Below are 23,891 nucleotides of genomic sequence, written 5' to 3'. Positions count from 1 at the left end.
TTATATCTAAAGCAGTGCATCTAAGATAGACAAAAGATAAACTTAACCTAGACTCTAGTTCTGACTTTTCCATTTGCTAATCAGATGTGTGTGTTAGTTCACATATTGCCCCTGAGTCTTACTCTTCATATTAAAAGAAAAACGGCAGCCAGGCGGTGGTGGTGCACGCCTTTAATCCCAGCACTCAGGAGGCAGAGGCAGGCAGATTTCTGTGCGTTCGAGGCCAGCCTGGTCTACAAGAGCTAGTTCCAGGACAGGAACCAAAAGCTACAGAGAAACCCTGTCCCCAAAAAATCCAAAAAAAAAAGAAAGAAAGAAAGGAAGGAAGGAAGGAAGGAAGGAAGGAAGGAAGGAAGGAAGGAAGGAAGAAAGAAAGAAAGAAAGAAAGAAAGAAAGAAAGAAAGAAAGAAAGNAATCTAAAAGAAAGAAAGAAAGAAAGAAAGGAAGGAAGGAAGGAAGGAAGGAAGGAAGGAAGGAAGGAAGAAAGAAAGAAAGAAAGAAAGAAAGAAAGAAAGAAAGAAAGAAAGAAAGAAAGAAAGAAAGAAAGACGTCAAGTTGAGAATAGTGGTGCGTGCCTGTAATCTCATAACTCAGGAATTACAGAGCAAGGGCATTATGAGTTCAAAGCGAGCCTAGGCTACATAATAAGAAATTAGGAAGAAAGGGGAGAGGTAGAGGAGGAGCTACCTATACTAGGTGGTTATAGGATTAAATGAAATTATATACTTGAAAAAAATTGTAAGCAGTCACACACTTTAAAAATATTAGAAACTATCTAGGCAGTGATGGCTACCTACACACCTTTATCCCAAGCAGTCAGGAGGCAAAGGCAGGCAGATCTCTGAATTCAAGGTCAGTCTGGTCTACAGAGTGAGTTCCAGGACAGCCAGGGCTACACAAAGAAATCTTAGCTCAAAAAATCCAAAAGAAAAAGAAAAAAAATATCAGAAATTATTGTTATGCATACCGTTGACCACCACATACTTTGGGAATTATTAGTCATTAAATTTGAGAGTACTGTTTCCTGTGTGACATATATGCTTTATGAATAAGCAGACATTGAAAAATACTATTTGATATTTGTGAGAGAAAATTTTTCTGAATGATTGTGTTTCCTTCTCTCAGTTTATAGATCAGCAACAGTTCTACCTGGCTCTGGACAACCAGATGATAGTAGAAATGCTTAGAACAGATCTGTCCTACCTCTGTAGCCGCTGGAGGATGACAGGCCAGCCCACCATCACTTTCCCCATCTCACACACCATGCTTGGTAAGGAATGAGTGAAGGAAGTTATGTGTGTAGTCCTTCAGTGTCACACTGCAGAGCAGTACTTACCAGCTTAGCTTTTGTGCCAGACAATTTTCTAAGCTCTGGACACACAGGGTGATAGACAAGTAAGGTTTCTGTTCTGTTTAAGTTTATGTTTTAGGAGGTGAAGACAGATGATAAATATGAAATAAATGGATGCATAAGAATATTTCATATGGTTTGAGAGCCACAGTGTAAAAACGGAGCAAAGACTAGCTTTAGATAATTGATTTCTGAGTTAATTTTCCAAAAGCTATATTCTACAATTGTTTTTAAAGAGAATGCTACTACATCCTGCATCTGTTTTATCCCAGTGGAGCATCACAATTTATAGGAAAGTTCCCAAGCTTCTCCTTCCAAAGCCCGTCTTACTGAAACAGTCGCATTTAGGAGGAGAAAGTGCAAAAGCTTTTGGGTTGTATTAGGGGCAGGGAGAGCTGCTTCCTCACAAGGAAAGGCTTTGTTGTTCTGAGTTCTGCTGCTTTCTTTCTGTGTCTCTGCTGTTGCTTCCCAAGTTCTGTGTGTACTGCCAAAGTGCATAGAATTCCTTTTCATGAAAAAGAACCTTTTATCATTAGTCATTCAAAATCCAGACAGACTGGTAGGAATTTTGGTCACATCTGAAAAGGGCTACAAAATAACAGGAGCTGAGAAAGTAGGGTAGTCTTTGTTCTTTTTAACAAGTGCGCATTTAAAACTAATGTATTCGCATAATTGTCTTGAGATAGTTACAGTTTAATTTAGAAGGCAAAGTTAATAGATAATAATAATAATAGAAAACAAATTCAAGATTAAGTACTAAAGCACTGAAAGCTATCATGGCGCCTAAGAAAAACGTTCAGCTGATGTAGAACTTAGGCTTTCAGATTTTCTATTCTCGGTTTTTGTTTTTAACAAGATTTTTATGCATTGCCATTTCACCCTGTTTGGTTTCTGAGACTGGGTCTTATGTATGCAGGAGGAGTTTTTCATCTAAACAACTGATCAGCTCTGACCCACCAGCTGCTCCCCAAATAACCACACAGAGACTTATTATTAATTATAAATGCTTGGTTGATAGCTCAGTTTGTTACTAGCTAACTCTCACATCTTAACCCATATTTCTTATAAGTGCTCTGCCACATGCTCGGTACCTTTCCTCAGTACAGCAAGTTCACCTGCTTCCTCTACCCTCCTCCTTCCCAGCATTCTCTCTGCCCCTAAAATCCTACCTAGCTATCAACCAGTCAGCTTTTTATTAACAATGAGAGCAATACATCTTCACAGTATACAGAAGGATTATTGAACAGTTTGTATAGCCTAAGCTCTCTTCAAACTTGATATATAGCTAAGGTTGCCTTTGGACTCCTGATCTTCCTGCCTCTGTCTCCCAAGTACTGAGATTTCATATGTTTACTACTATGTATGACTTTTATTTGTTTTTGTTATTATTTTGTTTTCTGTTTTTGAAGCAAAGTCTCACAGTATAGCCCAGGCGATTGTGGAATTCATTATGTACATGAGCCTGACTTTAAACTCATGGCCCTCCTGCCTCTGCCTCCAGAGTGTTATTAGAAAGAACAAATTAGAAAAGGCAAATCTCAAGACTATCATCAGTTTAATATAAAAACCAGATAATCATCATCCTTCTAGAGGATTTTACACACACACACACACACACACACACACGACTCATTATGAGTAATACTATCTTTACTGACTGGTTTTGTGTGTCAAACTGACAAACCAGAATCATCAGAGGAAGGTGCCTCAGTTGAGGAAATGCTTCCATCCTTAAGGCATTTTCTCAATTAGTGATCAATGGGGGAGGGCCAAGCCCATTGTGGGTGGTACTATCCCTGGGATAGTGGTCTTGGGTTCTATAAGAAAGCAGGCTGAACAAGTCATGGAGAGCAAGACTAGTAAGTAGCTGTCCTCCATGGGCTCTGCATCAGCTCCTGCTTCCAGGATCCTTCCCTGTTTTGAGTTCCTGTCCTGACTTCCTTCAGTGATGAAGTGTAAGCCAAATAAACCCTTTCCTCCCCAACTTGCTTTTCAGTTACGGTGTTTTGGTGCAGCGATAGAAACCCTAACTAAGACATTGTCTGTGAGATGCTTATCATAATGCTAATCCCAATGGTTCAAGGAGAAAAACCACTAACCATAATCATCAATGACCAAATTAATTAAAGCAAGCAATTAATTAAAGCAAGCTTTTTTAACTCATGTACATAGGCTGCCTCCTCCTATGGTAGCGTTCAAGAGGTCAGTCTTGGACATGGGTAAGATAAGAATTTTTATAGTGCAGGGGTTGGTGGTTTCCAGAAGGGGTATTTGGCAGGCTAATAGATAGGGTTACAGGAGCAGCATTATAAAGCAGTCATAACAACCCTTTGAAACAAAGGTAAGGTTGCAGGATAGTCATAAAAACTTTTTGAAGCCAGACCGTAGTGAAATACACCTTTAATCCCAGCACTTGGGAGGCAAAGGCAGGCAAATCTCTTGAGTTCAAGGTTCCATGACAGCCAAGACTACACAGAGAAAAACCTGTCTCAAAAAAGAAAACAAACAAACAAAACTAACATTTTGAAACAAAGACATGTTAAGTGAGTCGTAGCCCAATCCTTGAGAAACAGAGCCTTAGTCAAAAACAGGAATGAACCTAGTTTCAAGCCTAAGATGGAGGCAGACTGGTCCATCAACATTTGATAAATAGTTGATGTTGTTAAAAGTGCTGGTTACTTGTGATTAACAAGGTAATGCCTTTGAAGAACTTAATCTTTACCATTTGCCCAGTCTACAGTGATGTTGCTCTTCACATTAATCATCGAAGCACAGGACGGTCAGTAAGGAGTATCTCATTTGTGGTACTCCCAGTACAAAGTTGGTTTGAAATGATTGAAACACTTCCCCTAGTTCTAAGTTAAAACAACAAAATATGTTTTTAAAATCTTTTACTTTTAAGAGGAAGATGGAACCAGCTTGAATTCAAGTATCCTGGCAGCACTCCGAAAAATGCAGGATGGCTATTTTGGTGGGGCAAGGTAAGTGAGCTAGGGGAGATGTAGCACAGGAACCTATAAATAATGCTTGAGCCCTGCTTAGCATATGAGAAAGTCAAATGTAGATTCAAATCAATGCTGAAATAGCACACACAATTATAAGAATTCACTGCACTTTCTCAAGATATCATCTCAGCAAGCACATGTGTCCGCTTCCATTGATTCTTGGAAGGAAGAACTATTCCTGAGTTGTAAAATAGCCTTCTAGAAATTTGTTTGTCTGTATAAACACATAAACCAAGGCCCATTTTGACAGTGTTTTTATTATTCCGTGTACATCTATAATTGGAATTCTTATATATAAAAATTAACTTATTTTGTTGTTTATTATTAATATATTCTTTGGGATCTTATTTTATTCAATACATCATGACCCATTTCTGTCATTATTTCTTTCATTTTTCAAATTATCAAGATATGGCCATTGGTAGCTCCTTTAAACTGGCTTCTTTAGAAAATTAATACTACTAATTTCATTTGAAGTTTTGTAATTGGCTTATTAAGTAGAGAATGATATAGTTCAACTTAATTTATTACAACATATAAAAATGTCAAATATTGTCTATGTCTAAAATTGTCTTTTGATGGTCTTTTTAAATTTTTTGAGATTTCTTTTTATTTTTATTATATATATGAGAGTTTTGCCTGAATGTATTTCTGTGTACTCTGTGCATGCCTGATTCCAACAGAGGCCAGAAGAAAGTATCAGATCCCCTTGAAATGGAGTTATAGATGATTCTGAGCTGCCATCTGGGTACTGGCAATTGAGCCCAGGTCCTCTGCAAGAGCAGCCAGAGCTCTAAACCACTTAGCAGTCTCTCTAGCCCCGATGGTATTTTTTTAAAAAATAATGTAATAGATTTGTGTGATTTGTCTTCATTCTCTATCCACTTCTCTAATAGCTAATGCAGTTTTTTTTTTTTTACCAGATATTCAACATAGTGTACAGCAATAAAAGAGAATACAACTAATCTGTTGGAGGATTGTGAACTCTTATTAGTGGTCTTTCTTTAAAAATCTTGTCCCTAACATGTTGAAACATGCAAAGCATTCTTTTATTGACAATTGTGACTCATTTGTATATCCTTTAAAAAGATATTTCCTGATTTGCTGTTTTCTATCTACCCTATAATTATAAGGATCCAGACAGGTAAATTGTCAGAGTTTTTGACAACATCTTGCTGCACACACTTAAGCTTCATGGACCCTGGACCTGAGGGTAAGCTGTACAATGAAGACTATGATGAAGACTATGATGAGCTGGAATCTGGCAACTGGATGATGGATAGCTATGATTCAACAAGTAATGGTAAGGAGGCCTTAAACACCACTGGCTGACCAGACAAGAATGCAAGTGAATGTTTGGCTTCATCATTAATAACTGATGTTTCCAACAATCTCATAGTGTACCATCCTCAGTCCTCTTTAATACATTTAGATTTCTACTTTTGTTTTGCTTCACTTTTCTTTCCTCTACTGCTCTTTGGCTTCTGGTTTAATATCTCTGTGGTGACTGATTGTAGAGTATGAGGTTAGGCAATGCCTTACCAAGATTAGGGAAGATTTCTTTCTTGAGTTTTTGAGGTAGCTGGTAATTTGAAATAGGAAGAAACAATAATAAGTAAAATATTTAATTAATAGTGCAGTTGAAAACATCATACATATACAAATATATGTATATCTTATATTTGGCATTAAAATATGAAATTTGGTTAGAGTTATGTTTAAAGTTTCACATAACTCAAGGACTTATATTTTACATAATATTAGAGACATGTCTCGATATTTCTGAGGAGGTCTCTGTACTTTGATAAAGCCTGTTCAGAATGCCTGTCGCTATTATGTGACAAATACGATGAATAATGTACATAATTCATGCTAATGATACAAACATGGTGCCATGAGAATGCATTCTGATAGCATGGATTTTAAAATGACTAGGAAACACTGACTGCAGTGCACAAGTACTGACCTTTGCAAGACAAAAATTACATTGTTTGAGTCTTCATAACAGAATGGTCAATAAGAGAATAGTTCGTCTAACCATCTAAATTTTGGTGGACTGTTTTTTGTTGTTTGGGTATTTGACTGTTGTCTACCATAAGATACTAACAAGCATAATCTCATAGAATAAGTACCATTTTTTGTTTGGGCTCAACATTTACTCTATATTCTTCTTTATTTGCATAGTATTTCTTTTTGTCTAAAGCATTTTGATAATTAAATATAACCAATGTCCCTCTATTCAAGTATCCAGATTATATTCATAGTTAAAATATCTGTCACTAGGATACCATTGAATTTGAGTTTGATTCTTAGAGCTCTACTAGTTCCCATTGGTCACACCAGATCACAGAGAGACTTCTAAAGAGGTCACTGAAGATTGTCCAGCACCAAATGATGCATGACAGACAGACACCTTTGGTTCCAATCCCAGCACTTCCCTAACTGTAAACATAATATTCATTTTAAAGTGTGACATTTCCATTATCTGTATAACAATATGATTTAAGTGTGTCCAACCTTTGGATATCATGACATGATGTCATCATCTACCAAGTCCATGTTCAAGAACCATGCAATAATAGAGTTTTTTAACCTCATGTTTTGAGTAAGTTCATGATTTTGTTTGAGGCCTTATCATAGTTATCCTTGGTTACATGTGACCCACAAGCCATGGGGCTAAATGTACCTAGATGATACATGGGAGAGGGTAAGCCCAAGAGAAGGGAGACAATATGTACTTTCTGCAACAATTCTCAATGTCCAGGACACTGCCTGTTCCATAGTAACAACACATATTTGGTGAATAAATAAATAAATAAGATGTCTAAAAGGCAATTTATGACCAATAGTCCTTAGCCAATGGCATACAAATATGCTTTTCTTGTTAGTGATTAGTACTAGTGTTTGTAGACTCTTTTTAGAACTAACTCATTATTTGGTGGAAGATTTTTTGCCCTTCCATGGCCTTTCTCCAGAAAAGTCTCTTTCTATTAGTTGAAAGGGCCTGTCCTTCCACTTTTCCAATGTTGGCTCCCTTCTGCCACCCCCCTGCCATCACACACATAGAAAATATGAAACTTGCTCTGCTTATTCTAGAACAAACTCATACATTTAGCTTTCAGTAACTTTACCTGTGTCTCAGCAAAAATGAAGAGCAGGTGGATCCTGGTAAATGGCTGTAGCCTCTAAATCTTAATCTATGAGGTTATACAATAGTCTCAAGGTTTTTTTTTTCCCATGAGTCAAGAACAGCCTTCCTCTGAGATGGTGTTTTAGGTATAAGAGCCACTCATTCTGACTACTAGGGTAGATTTTCTAGTAACTATGTTTGTTTTTGTTTCTTCCCTTTCCCCAACTAACCTTGCAGCTCGCTGTGGTGATGAAGTTGCTCGTTACTTAGACCACCTTTTGGCACATACTGTTCCCCATCCTAAACTAGCTCCTACCTCACAGAAGGGAGGGCTAGATCGGTTCCGAGCTGCTGTGCAAACAACTTGCGACTTAATGTCCTTGGTGACCAAGGCCAAGGAGCTGCATGTACAGAGTGAGTAATACCACTACTCCCTAGTGTCAAACACAGATGACATGAAGCCCAAGATGGAGACAGGAACATGGTTTTGTTCACTGCTTTGTCCCCAGCCTCTTGGGCAGCACCTAGAATATAGTAGGCACTCAAATCCTTATGAAGTCAATGAATACTATATAATCTTGATATGGATACTGCCATATAGTCTGGTTTGACCAAGAAAACAGCAAGACACAGAACAAGAGAACATATTCAGTTTTAATATAGAAGTAAAATGTGGAAGAGCATTTCTCATTTGGAAAATTACTTCTTTGAGGGTAATTTAGAATTTCTATTATAAAACAGGGTAGACAGAAGCAGAGACTGACTATAAGCTACAACTGGATTTCCCTTTATGCCCACTCTAACTGTGCATCCAGTTGTTCTAGCCATGTAGATCTCAAATATAATACTCATTCTTCACAACATCGCCACAGTTCTCTCCATAACCAGTACCTTCCTTTAGTAATGTTTTCATTGGAAGGTATCTTCTGTATGTTACAAGCGTAGCCATGGTTCCTAAGACTTCAATATCTCTGTGGTTGCTATATGTGAGGGAGAGAAGGGCTCCTAAGCCACACCTAGATGACCTGAATGTTACATTATCCAGAGGATGAGAATGGTTGTAATGCATGCTCCTGCTACCTAAATTTTTATTGACCATTACTAACCAGATACTAAATGTGAGCACTGTTTAACATTGAGATGAAGGAAAAGCTTAGGATATCCTTTGGTTGTGCTCCAGCTAGAAAGAGTTTATGCAACGACATGAACTTATGTTCATTAAATTGCATTTATCATGTGTAAATCAGGAAACCAGAATTCGATTCCTAGCATTGCTATTTACTTACTTGACCAGTTATTTGAGCTCTGTATCGTCTCTCTGTGTAAAATGCTGAAAATGAAGGGCAGGTCTCTCCTTAGAGGTTATGGTAAGTATTTCTACTGTGTAAGTAAAACATCTTAGAAACATCTCAAAGTTGATCAACCACTACATGTTTTTTGAGTCTCTAGATAGAATCATCCAGTCACAGCCTCTGAAAATCAAATATTTGCCTAGAAGATCCCAGAAAAAGTAAAATGTAACTGAGTTATTCCTTTTAGGTGTTTTTATGTATTTATATGAAAATACTAGTGATAGCATCATTGTGATAGTGATCCTATTAATAAATATATCTTATATGTCTAGTTGATGGTACAATTACAGAAAATCCTTTCAAAAATATAAAAATATGCATTAATTGGATATTTTAAATTATCTAATAGCCACATTTCTTTTTATTTATATCATTGAAGGAAACTTTCATCATTCTTGTTCTGTAAAGAACTGATCCACATGTTACCGTATTGCTAAGTCAACCATGTGTTTTATGTTTCCTACTTAACTTTTTCCTTAAATGTCAACTTCCTGCAGATGTTCACATGTACCTTCCTACAAAGTTATTTCAGCCTTCTCGCCCTTCATTCAATTTACTTGACTCACCTCAGTCTCCACAAGATAACCAGGTAACTGTGCATTCCTGTCAGCTTTTCGTAAAAATCTGGCATCTTTTTTTTATTGATTCCTTGGGAATTTTACATCATTCATTCCAATCCCACTCATTTCTCAGTTCTTCCATATCTGCCCTCCACCCTTGTAACCTCCCCCACAAAAGAAAAAGGAAAAAGCAGCGAAAAAATACAAAGCAAAACCTCTGGCCAAGCCCTCTGGGAAACCACCTGTTCCTCCATCAGTTGCAGCCTTCTCTCATACCACTCACAGCTGTGGCATCTCCAGTTCTACAGCCCATGCACCACCTCGCTCCGCTGTGTCTTTCCTGCCTCTCCACAATGTCTTCATCATAGTAGCATCGGAAGCTGTGGTGTGTCACGTAGTACACCCTTTTGCCCCAATAGCTTTACTTGCAAATGTGCATGCAGTGAGTCATTGGTCAAGTTCAAGGCCTCTGACTTCTGGTATATCATCAGTACTGGGCCCTCACCAAGACTTCTCTCAGATATCCGGCTGTTGCCCAGAGTTGTGGAGATCCTATGGCTTTTGGTCTGCAGACCAGTCCCTTCACATACTCCAGCAGCTCATAGATGTGGTAGATGTTGGGGTGGGCCAACTCAAGGTCCTGGATCTGGGCCTGGGTGATAGCTCTCCTGTGCCCATGCATTTGGGGCCATCTCTCTTACACCACCCCAGTGAAGGGCAGGCCAGCTCAGCACAGTACTTGGACATCAACATGGCTTCAGGCAGAAGCCCAGACCAAAGATATCTGCATGGCCTTTGGTGGTAACTTATGCCTCAGACATTAAGCAGACACTGCCAAGATAGGACCACAAACCCAGACATGGCCCCCAAGCAGCATCACAGCCCTTGACCCTCAAAATGGCTTCAGGCAGCAGTACAGGGCACAGATATCCGCTTGGCCCTTGATGGTAACACAGGTCACGGGCATCAACATAGACTCCAGCTGCAGTAGGACCATGGACCCCGAGGTATCACCATGGCCTCAGGTAGAAGCACAGACCAATCAGATCAATTTGACACCCCACCACCACACACACCCAGAGACATGAGTATGGCCCCAGGTGCCAGCCCAAACTACAGACATCCCTCAGTGGTAATACAAGGCCACAGATAGACCCCAGCTACTGTAGGCCCATAGACTCAGACATGGCCCTTAGTGGCAACCAGGCCTGAGCATCACCATGGCCTTGGGTGGTTGTACAGGCTCCTCATATCAGCCTGTTCCTCACCACTGTCCTGTCTCCAGCTGTACCTCTCTCCACAACACACAAACCACTCGGCTTCTCTTCCATCTCTCCATCATTTACTCTCTCTCCTCTCCCCATCACATATTTGTTCATTGTAGCTGCAGGGCCCAGATGGGCAGGCACTTGGATGTTTTCTGGCTTGACCCAGGGCCTTGGGGCCAGGACAGGTGTTTCAAACTCTGCCATCTTTAAGGAAAGTAAGAAAACTAGTCACTATGGTTTCTGATGTGTCTTAGTTTGCTGCAACAAAACATCATGACCAAAAAGCAAGTTGGGGAGAAAAGGGTTTCTTCAGCTTACACTTCCACATTGCTGTTCATCATTGAAGGAAGTCAGGACAGGAACTCAAACAGGACAAGACCCTGGAGGCAGGAGCTGATGCAGAGGCCATGGAGGAGGCTGCTTACTGCCTTGCTCAGCTTGTTTTCTTATAGAACCCAGGATCACCAGCCTGAGCATGACCCCACCCACATGGGATGGGCCCTCCCTCATCAGTCACCAATTGAGAAAAAGGCCTACAGCTGGATCTTGTGGAGGTTATACCTCAACTGAGGATCCTTCCTCTCTGATGACTCTCATTTGTGTCAAGTTGGCACAAAACCAGCCAGTACATGGTATTAAACAAAACACTATCAAATAAAGATATATGTCTTTTTAAGTTTATTCTTAATGTAAACTTAGAAAACTACTTTTCTCTATCTTAGGGCTTTGTGGTCTTGCTGTTTTGGCTTTGCTTTTTATCAGCATTTTGGGAAAAACATTGTGAGGCAGAGTCTCAAGTAACTTACTATGTAGATGAGGATGGTCTTGAATCCTGATCCTGTTGCCTTAACCTCCCAAATGCTAGGGTTACAGGTGTACACTACCACATCTGACCAGCATTTAGAAAATACTTGTGGAAAAGGTTTAGAGGTGGAGAGATAATTTATTCTAGGTCATCATCTAGTTAAGCACTGTTAACTTCGTTTATCATTTCTTATTCCAAAGGTTCCTTCTGTTCGTGTAGAGGTACATCTTCCTAGAGACAAATCTGGGGAAGTGGACTTCCAGTCGCTGGTTTCACAGTTGAAGGAGACTTCAAGCTTACAAGAGCAAGCTGATATACTCTACATGCTGTACTCAATGAAGTAAGTGATGGCTATTATTTGTATACATTAATGCACATATTGTGAGGAAGTATAGCATGTTAGTCAGCTTTCTCTCTTATAACAAATGCCTGCGACAGTTTATTAAAAGAAAAGGTTCATTTTCGAGCTCAAAATGTTCCTTATTTTAATATGCTTTGTAATTATTTATTTTATGTGTATGAGTGTTTTGCTGGCATTTATTGCTGTGTACTCCAAAGCTTGAAGAGAGTGTTAGATCCCTTGGGACTGGTTTTACAGATGGTTGTTTGCCACCGTGTTGGTGCTGGGAATTGAACCCTGGTCCTCTGGAAGAGCAGCCAAATGCTTGTTACTACTAAGCAAACTCTGTAGTCACTAATATTAGTATTTAATAGAAAAGTATATTGATATATAACAGTATTCATTTTGCTGTTTTTTTCTGCTTCAAACTCATTTTTAGCATAGTTCAAAATTTTTTTTTGTTGGTAAGAGAGAATACAATAAAGGATGTAAGTCTGTATTTTCCTCTAATGAAAGGTCATGTTTCTATTCATGTTTAGTAGAGTTTGTACTATGTTAGACACCTAGTTATCCTTAATTATTATTTAAGGGTAAAAGGTATAAAAAGCCTTTAAATAATAACCTGAATTACCTTTAACTAATAACTTGAATTTGATTATTTTAATCATATAAAGTTGCTCTTTTTCATATGGAAAAAGAAAAAAAACAAATTTTATTTTGGCTTATAGTTTTGGAGATTTCATTCTATTGTTGGTTGGCCATGTTGCTTTATGGTCTGTGATGAGGTACCAGATCATGGCAGCAGCATGGGGTGAAACCATTCACCTCATAACTGGGTTACAGGAGAGAGAGAGAGAAAGTAATAGAACAGTGTCCTAGTATCTCCTACAAGGGCACACCTCAGTAACCTAATCTAGGCTATGCTTTATAAAGCTTTCCACCATCTCCCTGCAATTACATAGGTAGAGGACCAAGAGTTTAAGATTTGAGGACTATCCAAGATCTAAACTATAGCACACAGTAAATGGAGCACAGCATTTGAGCTTCATGTACCTATTTAGTACAGTTTACCAATATACTCATGGTATGACTTCAAAGCCTACATTGTGTACATTCACAAAATTAGTATTATTCCTGCCTCATAAAAATTATTATAAATAGCTGGAAATCCAGGGCTGAAGAAGTAGTTCATTGATTAAGAGGACTAGCTCCTCTTCCAGAGAACCTAGGTTGGATTCTCAGCACACACATAATGGTTCACAACCAACCATCTGTAAGCATGCTCCCATGGGATCTAGCCCTCTCTTCTGGTCTCTGTGGGCATCAGGCACACCTATGCCACACAGATACACATGCAGGCAAAATAACCATACATATAAAATAAGGAATAAAATTGTGTGTGTATAAAATCCATAATGCAATGTCAGGCCATAATAGGTAATCAATAACAGATAAATATTATTATCAGTATTGTGGTTCTTATGTGTTGGAGGCTGTGTGGGTCCAACACAGATTCCCTAACTGGACTAGAACGGAGTCGCGAGGAATAATCAAAAGCAGCTTACACGGTCATCATGGAAGGGCCAAATCTCTCCTTTGTTATCCAAACACCTTATATATCATCACATCAATTGAGCGGGAAAACACATTAGGCTGTCTCCTAGGCAACCAGTTGCATGGGCTCAAGTCACATCTGCATCTACTTGTATTCTAGCAGTCAGGTAGGCCATGAATTAGCATCTCTATAAGACATCCTCCAAATTACAAAAGAAGGAAGCACCAAAACTCCTAACTCTTAAGTCATCAGCTTCAGCCAACATCTCTTCTCAGGTGATCTATATTTATAACAAAAGAAACTAGGAGCAGTACATCCTGGGTATTGTTAGACAGAGACAGCTTGTCTGCAGAGTTACGTGATCACCTCAGACCGGGCTTATGGCTCTTGTGCCATACAGAAATATGGGCCTACACTTATAGAAGCCTATTGGTATATTGTGTGTGCGTATGTGTGTATATATGTTGTGTGTACATGTCTGTGTATACGCGCATGCTTGTGTGTGAAGGTATATTTGTAGAGATGCATATGCATATGTGTGTGTAGGTCAGAAGTCAGCCTTGCATGTCAGTCCTCAGGCACTATGCGTCTTGTTTTTTGAAACAGGGTCTCTCATTGACGTGGGCCTTGCCAGTTAGCCTAGGCTGGCTATGTCTGCTTCCCCTGCACTGGGATTACAAGAGTGTGCCACCACACCTGGCTTTTTTAATGTTGGCTCTGAGAATCAAACACAGGGTTTCATGCTTGCATAGCAAGCACTTTACCAACTGTTCTGTCTCCCCAGTCATATATTCCTAACTCTCCAAAGAAAGTGGACAAGATTGTCAAAGACCAGCCTTGACCGACAAAGGATAAGCATAAGGATTAGAATTACTAAGCAAAAGGAACACAGAACAGCATCGGGAGGGAAATTCAGTAAATACTGAATCCTGAATTTGCCCATGCTTTTTTTCATACACTTTTATACCCCAATACAAAAGGGGGGGAAGAAGGCAAAAAACCCACTTTAACATGACACAAAGGACAACCAGAATAGTTACTTGTTTCAGTACTTGAGACATGAAGCCATTATTTCCTGAGTAAAGCATTTGATGTTTTGGGCAGGATATGCAGCAAATAAACCCTAGACCAAGTATCCTGTAGGCAGCCACTCCCTATGTCAAATCTCCTATTTTAAATGAAGGAGCAGGAATTGAATTCTCTGACCTTTGGTCAGGGTGGAGTGGATCCACCTCTATGGGCCATCTTAATGTCCAAAACACGAAGTAACCACACTCTAGGTCAAGGTTTTTTATTTGTAGCCACATGTGTTGTCAACAACTTTGAAAGAGTGAAAATAAACTGGTAAACTCTCTGACCTTTAGTTAAGGTGGAACAGGCTCACATCTGTGGGCCCTCATACATGGTAACTAATGCTTGTAAGTAAATGCAGCACTCAGGAGCCTGAGTCAGCATGATGATTTCCATGTATTCAAAGCCAGCTGTAGTGTCATAGTGAGTTCTGATGCCACCAGAGTCTAAACTTGGTGAACTAATGGGGTTTATTGGAATTATTTATAGAAGCATGGGTGAGGAGTCACTTACAGGAGCAGACATTACTCAAAGACAGCTGCATCACCAATACCCATCCCCACTTGGGTGGCAGTTCACAAAAGCTGGAAACCAGGAACATACTGTGTACTCTGCAGGCAGCTCAGCAGGTTGAGGTCTCCTCTCCAAGTAATCAGTTAGTCTAAACCTCTTCCAGGCAGCTCTGCTGGTGTTGTAGGAGACCGCTAGTTTGTTCCTGGCTGCTCAACCCCGAAATAATCACACAGAAAACATATTATTTGCAATACTGTTTGGTCAATAACTTAAGCGTATTTCTGACTAACTCATATCTTAAATTAACCCATCTCCATTAATCTGTATATTTCTACAAGGCTGTGACTTACTGTGTCTGTCTCCAGTGGGACTACATGGCTTCTCTCAACTCTGCCTTTCTTCTCCCAGCATTCAGTATAGTTTTCCCCACCTACCTCTATTCTGTCCTATCACAGGTCCAAGACAGTCTCTTTATTAACCAATGGTAGTCACAGCATACAGAGGGGAATCCCACATCATGCTGGTTTCTGCTTCTTTTAGGCAGTTGGTGGGTCTTTCTTTGCAGCTTGGCTTGTATGAGATTCTTTGTAGTTTTGCTTGTCTGAGATTCTTTTTGTCAGTTTGATGGCCTGAGAGTGACACAGCAGTATTTATTGCTTATTCTGGGAGTGAGGTGCCTAAAGAATCTGGTCAGTTTCAGGGACTTCCAGAAGCTTGTTTGAATTGTTTACCTTCTGACTTAAGGTGTAGCATTATGAGCGGCAGGGCTGCGTCCCTGGCACCTGGCCACCCGCATGGCTAGCTTATGCCTGAAATAATTACACGGAAACTGTATTTTTTTAAACACTGCCTGGCCCGTTATCTGTAGCCTCTTATTGGCTAGCTCTTACATATTGTTCTAACCCATTTCTAATATTCTGTGTAGCCCACGAGGTGGCTTACCAGGGAGGATCTTAACCTGCGTCTGTCTGGAGTGGGAGAACCATGGCGACTCCTCGACTAAGCTTCTTTCTCCCAGAATTCTCTTCTGTTTACTCCACCCACCTATATTCTAACCAATAAAATGGGCCAAGGCAGTTTCTTTATTATAATTAACCAATGTCCTTCCTCTATCATTTCCCCTTTTTCTGTTTAAACAAAAAAGGCTTTAACTTAACATAGCAAAATTATATATAACAAAACAGTTATCAAGCAAGAATTACAGTTACAATATTTATATCTATTTTATCTCTTATCATAACTAAGGAAAACTGTATTCATTCTTCAACTCCATCAAAGACTCCAGAAGGATATAATAATACCTAAGTAAACAGGAAGTCCAAAACTCTAGAAATGACAGAGACATCTCGCTGCCTGGACAGTCACCCAAAGTTCCTCTGTAACATTGGGGCATCCATCTTCGGCCTACAGGCCCATGGTATCCAGAGAAATTTCCATGAAGCAGGAAATTTCAAAGACAGTTCAGTCATTTTCTGCTGTGTCCTGCAGAATGTCTCGCAGACTCTTTTATGAATCAGGAACCCCAAAAGACCATCTCACCTTTAGGCAAGTTCAGCAGTCCTCTCTCTGCGGGTTCTCTGTGTCCAGTTTATGCATCGTTCCAGGCAAGAACAGTTTCTTGCCCAAATGGCTATCAAACTCCATAAGGATCCTGTTCGATGCCCATCTTCCTCTTGAAGTAGCTGGTGCTGCCAGGAGCAGACATGTCTCCTTGTCATGAAAAGTTCTAAGTTATTAAAATATTTTAAATGCCATATTCTGCAGTCTTTGAAAGATATGAAGAATGCCTATCTAATTGAAATATATCTCTATATATCTAGAAAATCTAATTAACATGACTACAAGCTTAACTATTAGCGATGATTATCCATTAACAACCTATATTTCCTAATTATACATTACATTTTTAATGAACTACACAATCACAATACCTTAATCAAGATCAAAAATACATATACATATAACAAAATTGACCATAAAATCCATACCAATGCAAATTATTTATATCTATATCATATCCCCCTTTAAATGTTAAAGAAGATTTATAAACCATATTTGGGAACATGGGCACAGTTATTTCTCTCCAAACTGCTTCCTGCTGAATAGGGGCGTCGTTCATTAGGTCGTTCATGGTATAACCTGTGTGCTAGTTTCATCTCAGTGGGCCATTGAGCGAAGCAATTTTTTGAGGGTGTTCACAGCAACCTTTCAGGAGGGCGTGGTCTATCATACCAAATCTGAATAGATGCAATCCACAGGGTCACATCCTCTGTGAAAACAAAAGAAGGACTTTTCCAAAGCATCATAACCTTAGATCCAAATTCTGAAGTCAAGATACCTTTAGAACATATGTGCAGGTTCAGCTTAGCAGCCCATATAATGAAATGTCTCTCTGTACTTAGCTCCTTCACAGTCAAAAATTTTAAAGAAAACACAATGTACATAATCCAGACTCTCTGTGAATTTTCCATTTTTACGTGGCTTATTTTTCTTTATTTCTCTTAATCTATAACTATCTGTACTTCTGTACTCTGTCTCTTTAAAGACTTTACCCTTTTTCTTTTTAAGACATTAACTTTTTTATATTCTTTTTCTTCTCTTTCCCAAGCCTATGTACATTCATCCAACAATGTGATCCATAAAGGTCTTTTATGTCTGAATCTGTTTGACTGTGAATCTTTAATTTTTTCACTATCCAGGAGCATTTCTTAAAACGTTAAGCACTTCTTAAAAACTTAAGTTGCACCATGTACAGATAATACGGTACTGCCTGTGTCCTGCCCAGTCTAAACCTTAACTGCGCTGTTATTATGGCAATTAAGGTAGTTCCTGCCTGAGATCAGCACAGTTCAGCACGGAGCAGCCGCTCCTGCCTCAGATCCATTTGGTGCCCCTGAGCCACACAGTTCCAGGCACACAGCAAGTCCACATTGGCGCCGCAATCAGCAGTTTAACTCTGAGACTGAGCGTGCGACACAGAAACTCTTTTCTTCCAAGTTACAGCCAAATCTGACACGCAGAGCACTGCACAGTCTAAAAACAGTCTGTATAGCCGCAGGAATCCGCCATGCTCTTCCGCCTGCCTAAGCCTGAATCGGCCTTCTGCCCAGGTGCAGGCGGGGAGCGCTGAGCCATCAGCATGGTCTCAGAGCACTCTCCTCCGATCCCAAGCGGGAACACAAACATCCAGTCTCATAAAAGCCTTGAAATGCTTTAAAGCCAGAGTTCACGCTGGCAGCACAGCCCCAGGAAGCCGTGCTTTAAAATGACACAGCTTTTTTTCTGCTGCTGTTGCTGAATCAGGAAATTTCTCTACAGCACGCCACCAACTAACAGCAAAAAATCTGTGTTAAACTCTCTCTGCCTTATTTTTAAGCCTTCTCAAGTTTTTAAGTGGATTTAGCCCATCACATCGGGCTCCACTCTGTAGCGATAGGAGCGGCAGGGCTGCGTCCCTGGCACCCGGCCACCCGCATGGCTAGGTTATGCCCCGAAATAATTACATGGAAACTGTATATTTTTTAAACAGTGCCTGGCCTGTTATCTGTAGCCTCTTATTGGCTAGCTCTTACATATTGTTCTAACCCATCTCTAATATTCTGTGTAGCCCACGAGGTGGCTTACCAGGGAGGATCTTAACCTGCGTCTGTCCTTCCTCCATCATTAAGGTGTTTCCCTTTGGGTTGAAATGTTTCAATCTGGTGGGAGACTGCTACACAGCAGCTAACCCGGGATCCAGAGTGAGACCCCACAGAATCATTAAAAAAACATAGAGGCTTATCAGAAAAAGAAACAATATTTTTGAGTGTTTGCTTACATGTAAGTTACCCTTGTAGGCATTTGCTGTCTTCTACTCAGCATGTGAAAATGAACTCATATAATTTCCTGCCCATCCAACCTGCATAAAATAAGCAGTAATTTTTATATTGTGGTGACCAGGGAGAATTAGGATGAAACCTCGCTTCTAAACGTGCCTTGAATGCGAAGGTTGCTGAAGCCATGCACACATACAAAGAGGGTACGGACTAATGGGACACTTTCTGGGAGAGCAAATGAGGCCCCTAAATTTCTTCTGAAAAACTTAATAGAGTAAGAAGAATAGACCTGAGGTTTGGGCATGGTTGGGCATGAGGCTTGGGTTACATTCTCACTAGCACCAAAGGAAAGATCCCTTGGAATTTCTTGATAAGAAGTGGATGCGTTTGCCCTGTTTTTCTGCTAACTTCAGTACATGATTTGTAAACACCTTTTCCACTCATATATCTGATGTGGGTTCTTAGAGAAGCCGACAATGTAAGAATATCTGTAGACACAGACATCAAATCCTAAGATAGAAAAAAAAAGTTCTTTTCAACAAAAGACTTAGGAAATGGGCAGCTAAACAAGACATACAACTTTTAAAATAATAGTCACTCTATTCCTGCCACATACCATACAAAAAAAATTTTTGAGGGCCCGCCCCTGCCAACAAGAACTGAGTAAGTCCTTACAGTATTCTTACCCAGTTTAAATAAAACAGGCACTATTTCACCTTTCCACTGCCAGTGTGTCAGTGAAGGACAAGGAGGCATCTGGGACTTGCCTGTCAGTGGAATTGAGTCCCCTTATGGTGGAGCCCATATGAAAAACATGAACATCCATCCCCACGTGGTGATGGGGCACCCCTTCTTCAATAAATGCTCTCAAAGCAGACTAAGAGTTTGATCACTGAATATAAATCCTAGGTCAGCTTTGTCCACATCGGGGATGGTAACAAAGTGACCCATTCCCACTCTAGGGCGGAAAGCCTAGTTAGGAGCTTCACTCTCGTTCAGCGTTAAGGGGACACTCCTTCTGTTGTCTCTCAAGGAAGGCCAAATGGGGAAGCCACACTTCATCCCCAGAAAGTGGTAACAAGGCAGCATATCCTTCCCCTAGCAGTACATTATCAGAAAAGGCCTGCTGGGATGCATTTATTAAGTTCCACATTATTGCACCATATTACCCCAGATGTTTAGGATACCAGTGGTTGTTATACCAATCGATTGTTATACCAAGAACCAGGAAGTTCTCAACTTGAATGGGCAAAAGGAATTGATAAGTCAGCAGAGATAAGGTATATGCCACAACTAAACAAAAAATCTCATAGAGGAACTATAAAAATGCTTCACAAGTAACTATTAATACCCCAGAAACAAATGAAAACTAAATGTCTGAGAAAAGAAATAGAAAGCCTAAAGGAATGCTAAACGGATATTTTAGAAATAAAAACTATAGTAATCAAAATGAAGCAGTGGAATATAAAGCATTGAAACTTGAACAGAGAACTCTAGAAATTACAAAACTTAAACAACAGAGACGTAGACCACAAAAGTAAATACGGTCTCAAGAGCATGTAGGACAAAAACATGACACAATGTTTTAATTATATAGAATATTAAGTATTGTACTTTAATACTATCAGTGTTAAAAAGCATCTGATTAGCCAATGTTTTGTTACAGTTGATTTGTTGAATTCCAAACATAATTCAAGTTCACACATTGTACTTGGTTACTATATTTCTATAAGTGCTTTTTAAATGTCTGTACTCTCTCTTCCTAATACTGGTTTGTTCTGTAGAGTTCACATTCTTCATTTTGCTGAGTGTCCCCTCATGATGTTTAAACGTGTTTCACTTTCCTTTGTATTGCCTATAAGTGGATAGTTATTACCACATATTTGATAGATCTGCATTCAATTTGTAAAGCAAGACAAGTTCAGAGGTGATAATATCATACCAGAAAGAGTGGAATGTGTTGCTCTTAACTCTTTCTCTTATGTGGAGAGTAAGAACCCCCAAGCTTTGTACATACTGGGCAAGTGCTATACCACTGAGCTACATATCCAGCCCATGATTGTTCCTCTTTTTTTATCATATTAAGATTAATCCTATCTGGGCTTGGTGGTGTATACCTGTAATCTCAGCATTGGGAGATGGAACCTGGACGATGGACTATAAAGCTGATCTTGGCTACATAATGAGTTCAAAGCCAGCCTAAGATACATACATACACTGTTTCAGAAAAATAATGGCTAGGGATGCTGCTCAGTGTTGAAGCATTTACATAAGATGCAAAAGCCCCTGGGTTCTATCACCAGCATGCCACAATAACAACGAAAGACTAATCAGATATTTTTCACCTATGCTAGCGTTTCCTTTAATGATTATAACATCTAATACTGGTCACTGCCCAGATCTAGTATTTTATTAGGGATTGCCAAATCTTAGTCTTCAAATTCTACATACTAATCTTTTTAATGTGCTCACTTAAGTTTCTTCCCTGTTGAAAATTCTCCAATTTGTTTCCCTTAAGCAGAGGGAAAGAGTTTAAGAGTTAATGTAGCATACAGGAGCCCCCATGATAAAGTTCCTGCCTGCTTTCAGACCCCTCTTTTACCATCTTGTGTTCTGTAATTGGTGTTCTAGCAATCATGTTGTCTCTCACATCTGTGCATGCACTCGTTATTCTGTCTGTGGGGGACCTTCTTGTCCTCCTCTTTCAGACTCACTCACAGCTTCTGACATAGTCTCAAGGAAGTAGCTGGAAACCTTCCCTTTCCTACCTTTTTCTCCTCAGGCAAGCCTCTAACATAGTGTGTATGACTGTTGCCCTATTGGCATGCTGTTTTCAGGCATTTGTCTCACCTCTCTAGATGAAGCTCCTCAAGTTCAGAGACTTATTTCGTTGTAGCTGCAGAATATAACCCTGTGCCTGCCACATGTACATAGTTTGGACAAAAGAATGCATGTTCTTATACTTTTTCGTGAAGGGGTTACTTAATAGTACAAGGCCCTGGGTTTAGTCCCTCGCTGAACATAGCGGACAAGGAGGACTACTGAGACCTCAAGAACAATGGCAACGGGTTTTTGATTCTACTGGACCTAGTGGTTTTGTGGGAGCCTAGGCAGTTTCGTGGATGCTCACCCTACTAGACCTGGATGGAGGTGGGTGGTCCTTGGACTTCCCACAGGGCAGAGAACCCTGATTGCTTTTTGGGCTGACGAGGGAGGGGGGCTTGGTTGGGGGAGGGGGAGGGAAAGGGGAGGCGGCGGTGGGGAAGAGACAGAAATGTTTAATAAATAAATAAATAAATTAAAAAAAAAAAAAGAAAAAAAAATACAAAAATCACAAAAAGACCAAAAAGGAAGAGCTTTTTAAAATGAGCGATTCAGTACCTATGTTTATTATAGATGTGGAAATCCTTTCAGAAAGCTGTATCAACATAGTCAAGGTTGCACAACTAGGGAAATATATTAGATAAAAAGTTATTGTTGTCTTTGTTTTGTCTGTTTTTAAACAACTCCAAAGCATTTCTTTCAACTTACGTTACTTAGTGAGCAAGTGAAAACACATAAGTATTCCCATTATCTGAAAAGCACCCCCCATCAAAGTGAAGCATTTTTACAATTCATATATATTTTTGGATTTTTTTTTTGAGACCGGGTTTCTCTGTGTAGCCCTAGCTGTCCTGGAACCCACATTGTAGACCAGACTCACTTTGAACTCACGGGCCTGGTTCTGCCTTCTGAGTGCTGGGATTAAAGGCATGTGCCACCACATACTGGCCTAATTCATGTATTTAAAAAAAAATAATTGAACAAGCTAGTCCTGATGACATGCACCTATAGTCTCAGCTATCTGGGAGACTGACACAGAAATATGACTTAAGTCCAGGAGTTTGAGTTGAGCCTACGCAGCATAGCATGAAGAACACAGATAAACAGAAATATTTTTCACAGTCGCTACTTGATTGGAATATGCTTTCTTAGAATGGGAATTACTAAGTACACAAGCTATTTTGACAGTGCTCAGGATCAAACTGAGGATTTGTTCATGCAAGGCAAATCATCTCTTGTAGAGTACACTCTGAGGCCTTGGGTTTTATATTTTTACATCGCTTAAGCTTCAACAAACTGTTAAGCAAAGAACACAAATTTGACTGTTATGGAAATTTAATTTGAAAGTCAAGGTAAGGATTTGAAAGTCATGTATCCTGAAGTCATGAAGGTATACTTACGACAGTAATTGTCCCATGTCCGGTTATTTGCTAATAAAAAAAGTATTACTAGCCAGGTACAGTGTCATTAGCCTCTGTCTCTCTGCCCTTCTGACCCTCTCTGTCCCTCTGCTCCTCTCTGCACCTGCCTCTTTTAAAATGTCTTTAACTTTGGTTTCTGCAACATTTCCCCTTAAGTAATATTCAGATTAGGGTCTTTTTTTTTGCAGGCCTGCCACTAAAGTTCCTTTCTTTGAAAACATTAGTCTTACTGCAGATAGTTAATTTTGATCAGCTGAGTTGATCCTTTATTTAAGGAAGTGCCTTCCAGTTTCCTTCACTAAAAAGTTATTATGTTGGTTACTCTTTGCAAGCAACCTCCTGTAAATATAAATATAAATAGCCCATTGGCTTTTAACTTGCACTTGCTTGTTTCGTAACCTGCTGCAGCCAACACAGCCTGGATAGCCAAGACTGGTGGGGGTGCAGGGATTGACACATGGAGGCTTCTTTTCAGGTGGAAGAACAGCAACCTTTATTTTTCCCAGCAACCTTTTCTACCTCTACTCCTTCTGTGGAGACCCACCTGTCAGAAAGAACACAAACATCCTTGTCAATTACAGACCACAAGGAAGTTCCACTGTTAGTCAGGGGGAGTGAGGGCAGCTGGGTCACAACAACTCCCCCCATTTTATTTTATAATACCTTGCCTGTCATGGGGAATAGCCCTCTAATATTCCCTGTCTTAGGTAGCATCCTGCCCCCAAAGTATTGCCCATCTGTGGCTACCCAGACACATAGCCATAGCCTTGGCACTATCAGTATCCCCAGGACTAATAGTGCCAAGGAGCCAGGCCAGCGCTGCAACCATCTAGCATGCACTAACTGGGTGGTAAAATTAACAAAAGCAGTATTCCAAACCCC

The 23,891-nt window shown here is 39.8% G+C and overlaps 1 protein-coding gene across 5 annotated transcripts in view; it reads left to right on the top strand.

The window, feature by feature from the left end:
• Phka1 (phosphorylase kinase regulatory subunit alpha 1) overlaps nt 1-23,891 on the top strand; it is a 134,321-nt gene that overhangs the window by 78,834 nt on the left and 31,596 nt on the right. For all 5 annotated transcript variants that reach the window (XM_050129895.1, XM_050129894.1, XM_050129893.1 and 2 more), the window contains exons 16-21: nt 1,126-1,270; nt 4,254-4,332; nt 5,490-5,659; nt 7,724-7,900; nt 9,336-9,427; nt 11,672-11,811. In XM_050129895.1, coding sequence (XP_049985852.1) covers nt 1,126-1,270; nt 4,254-4,332; nt 5,490-5,659; nt 7,724-7,900; nt 9,336-9,427; nt 11,672-11,811 — 803 coding nt within the window. The remainder of the gene's footprint in view (nt 1-1,125; nt 1,271-4,253; nt 4,333-5,489; nt 5,660-7,723; nt 7,901-9,335; nt 9,428-11,671; nt 11,812-23,891) is intronic.

This window comes from Alexandromys fortis, unplaced genomic scaffold (genome assembly GCF_014885135.2).
Source record: "Alexandromys fortis isolate MF-2015 unplaced genomic scaffold, M_Fortis_MF-2015_v1.1 scaffold_321, whole genome shotgun sequence".
Lineage (NCBI taxonomy): Eukaryota > Metazoa > Chordata > Mammalia > Rodentia > Cricetidae > Alexandromys > Alexandromys fortis.
Note: the sequence above shows the minus strand (reverse complement) of the source record. Positions and strands in the feature narration are given on the sequence as shown.